Source organism: Parasteatoda tepidariorum, chromosome 1 (genome assembly GCF_043381705.1).
Source record: "Parasteatoda tepidariorum isolate YZ-2023 chromosome 1, CAS_Ptep_4.0, whole genome shotgun sequence".
NCBI lineage: Eukaryota > Metazoa > Arthropoda > Arachnida > Araneae > Theridiidae > Parasteatoda > Parasteatoda tepidariorum.
Genome location: NC_092204.1, coordinates 54,403,077 through 54,405,822, shown reverse-complemented (window position 1 = coordinate 54,405,822; position 2,746 = coordinate 54,403,077). Strand labels below are relative to the sequence as shown.

Below are 2,746 nucleotides of genomic sequence, written 5' to 3'. Positions count from 1 at the left end.
TACATGTTTATTCAGAGAAAGTACGTTTTTGTGTCTGATTTCGTAACTTAATTAATAGTTAGCACTAATTAATTAGCATATTTGAGGTCACCCCCGGGAACCATTAAGATCGACGCTTAGATCGTGAAAATCCGATCATTAGAACAAAAGTTATTCAGGGTGATATCTTTTTTTTTTGCGGACTGTACACATCCTACACTTTATAAGAAAAAAGGAGAAAAACGCAAACCTGGAAATTTTAAGATTTTTACCTGGAAAACCTGGAAAAATCAGGGAAATTTGAAATCTGTTTTGAGTGGCCACCCTGACTGATGAATCGTAAAGGTGTACTCGTATTGTCTGTCACCTCCATCTGCTTATTGTGTGTGGTAGGGCCACATACTGACTTGATCGGAAGACTTCGTGTTATCCTTCTTACTCACCTGACCTTTAGTCATTAGATTGCTACCTCATCCAGTTTTCCTGGATAACTATCTTCATCAAAATTGGCCATCAATGTAGCAGACTTGCGCTAAGCAGTCTGACTCTTTTGCGTCCCACACTCCCCAAGTTTTATCACAAGAGAATTGCTCAACTGAAAACATGTGGACAAGAGATGCCGGATGCCGATGGAGCTTACTTTGATGACTAACAATAGGCTACCCTTTCTGTAGGTTGTTTTATTTTTTTCATGCTGGGAAACTTTGTAATCCTCCTTACTCACCTGACCTTTTGCCATTAGATTTCCTCCTCATCCATTTCCTGGATAATCATCTTCATCAATGAAGCAGACTTGCGCTAAGCATTCCCAGATGTCTCGAACCACCAGAGTTTTTTCAATCAGAGAAACTGAAAACATGTTGACATAAGATGCTTTTAAAGATCTCTTAATTAGTTACCTTGTAGTTGTAAGACACTCACTTGGCAATCAAAGATGTAGATAATCTTTATTTGGTAGATAAATATTTATTTACCTTTGAATCTACGATCAGTTGAGCATTGACTTTTAAATACAAATCATCTTAATTTTTTAGATGAAATTTTGACTCTACTTTTACGAATTCTTTCAGGTATTGGTTATTTAGGTCTTGGGGACGAGTAGGAACAACTATCGGTGGTAATAAACTTGATGCTCAGCCTACTGCCAGTGATGCCATTTCTGAATTTGAAAGAATTTATTTAGAAAAAAGTGGTAATCATTGGTGGAACAGAAAAAATTTTGAGAAAAAACCTGGATGCATGTATCCATTGGAAATTGATTATGGTCAGGTAATAATATTTTAACTGATAAGTTATTTTAGTTCAGATGTAAGCTAGATAATTGCTAAAAGATTTTTCTTTTTGTTTTTTATAGGATAGTGAACACTTAAAAGAACTTAAACCTGGTGATAATTCCAAACTACCTAAACCTGTTCAGGAATTAATATGTTTACTATTTGATATTGAAGCAATGAAGAAAGCTATGGTAGAATTTGAGGTTTGTATTTTTTTCTTGGTTAATACTGAATTAGTTGAAATAAGCGTTATGTTGTTCGTATTAATATTATATTTTATTTCAAATCTTTTAGTTTTCAAATTTTACAATGTAATTAGACGTACTTGGAGTGATGTACAATTTTCTAAATTAGTTATAAACAGACCTTAGTTATCTTATTGTTCTAACGCACAGGTATTTTTAAACCAATTTTTTTAAGCCTTAATGCTATCACAGCATTTCTCAATAACATATTTCATTGCTCTGATATTTCCCAGTTCATTGTTCTAATATTTGTTAATTGCAAATTTCATTTGTTTGCTATTCCAAATGCTGAACCAAATCAAAAATGACATTTGGCTAATATCAACAGCAAAAATACAGTGTAACGTCGCATATCTGGGCTTCCCTTTTCCAGAAGGGTCGATTTCTCAGACTCTTTTTAGCAATCAAAAGAAACAAACATCTCTTCTTCCCATATCTTTAAAAAAAAAAGTATCTTGACAGGCTTTCTCTCCTTTTCTAGCTTCTAGTGAGTTATGCATGAAACCTATAAATCAACAAAAAGGGGAAGAGAAGACCGTCCATTGACCGTTAATGACGCTTCTCCTCTGAATTGCGGGAAAAAGAGGGGGATTTGTTTTCAAAAGAGTGCAACTGAGTCCCCCCCCCTTCTTTCCTGTGCAGCTGGCTAGTAAAAGAAGCATTTCCTGGAACCTTTTTATTAGAGTATTAGGGAAAGGGTAAACACGGCAAGCGTTAACATGGAGAGGGAGTCAAAATGGAAAATTTGAATAGGTCTAAAAGGATACACGTCCTTGAAAAACGTTTGTTCTTCCTCATACCATTTAATATTTAAGAGGCGGGGGAAAAGGGGGGATAATGTTCTTTCTTTAGCAGATTTTTTCAGTCACATACAAGAAAAAATAAAGAGAACCCAAACTGCATGTTGTGTCTTAATGCAGGGTTCCCACGGTCCTTGAAAGTCCTTGAATTTTTTTTTGCTAAATTTAGGTCCTTGAAAGTGCTTGAAAAACGTCTTAGGTCCTTGAAAAACTTGATAGGTCCTTGAATTTGTCCAATACTGCCGGCGGCCCTTTTTATAAAACACCCGCGGATCTTTCTCGTTCTTTCTGTTTTGTTCCCGAGCTCTCTCACGTGGTTTTTAACGCCACCGTTTCTAACCGGGCCTAGCGTCTTGGTGTCTGCCAAGCGCGCGGAGCACAGCAGACAATCAATGCGTTCGGGGCGAGACTCCACTTCATCTTCTGTCGCATATGCTTAGATCTTCTT

At 36.4% G+C, this 2,746-nt stretch overlaps 1 protein-coding gene across 1 annotated transcript in view; it reads left to right on the top strand.

Annotated features, from left to right (window-relative positions):
* Positions 1–2,746, top strand: part of LOC107438009 (Poly-(ADP-ribose) polymerase) — a 46,134-nt gene that overhangs the window by 28,307 nt on the left and 15,081 nt on the right. The window contains exons 16-17 of the mRNA XM_016050164.2: positions 1,050–1,248; positions 1,334–1,456. Coding sequence (XP_015905650.1) covers positions 1,050–1,248; positions 1,334–1,456 — 322 coding nt within the window. The remainder of the gene's footprint in view (positions 1–1,049; positions 1,249–1,333; positions 1,457–2,746) is intronic.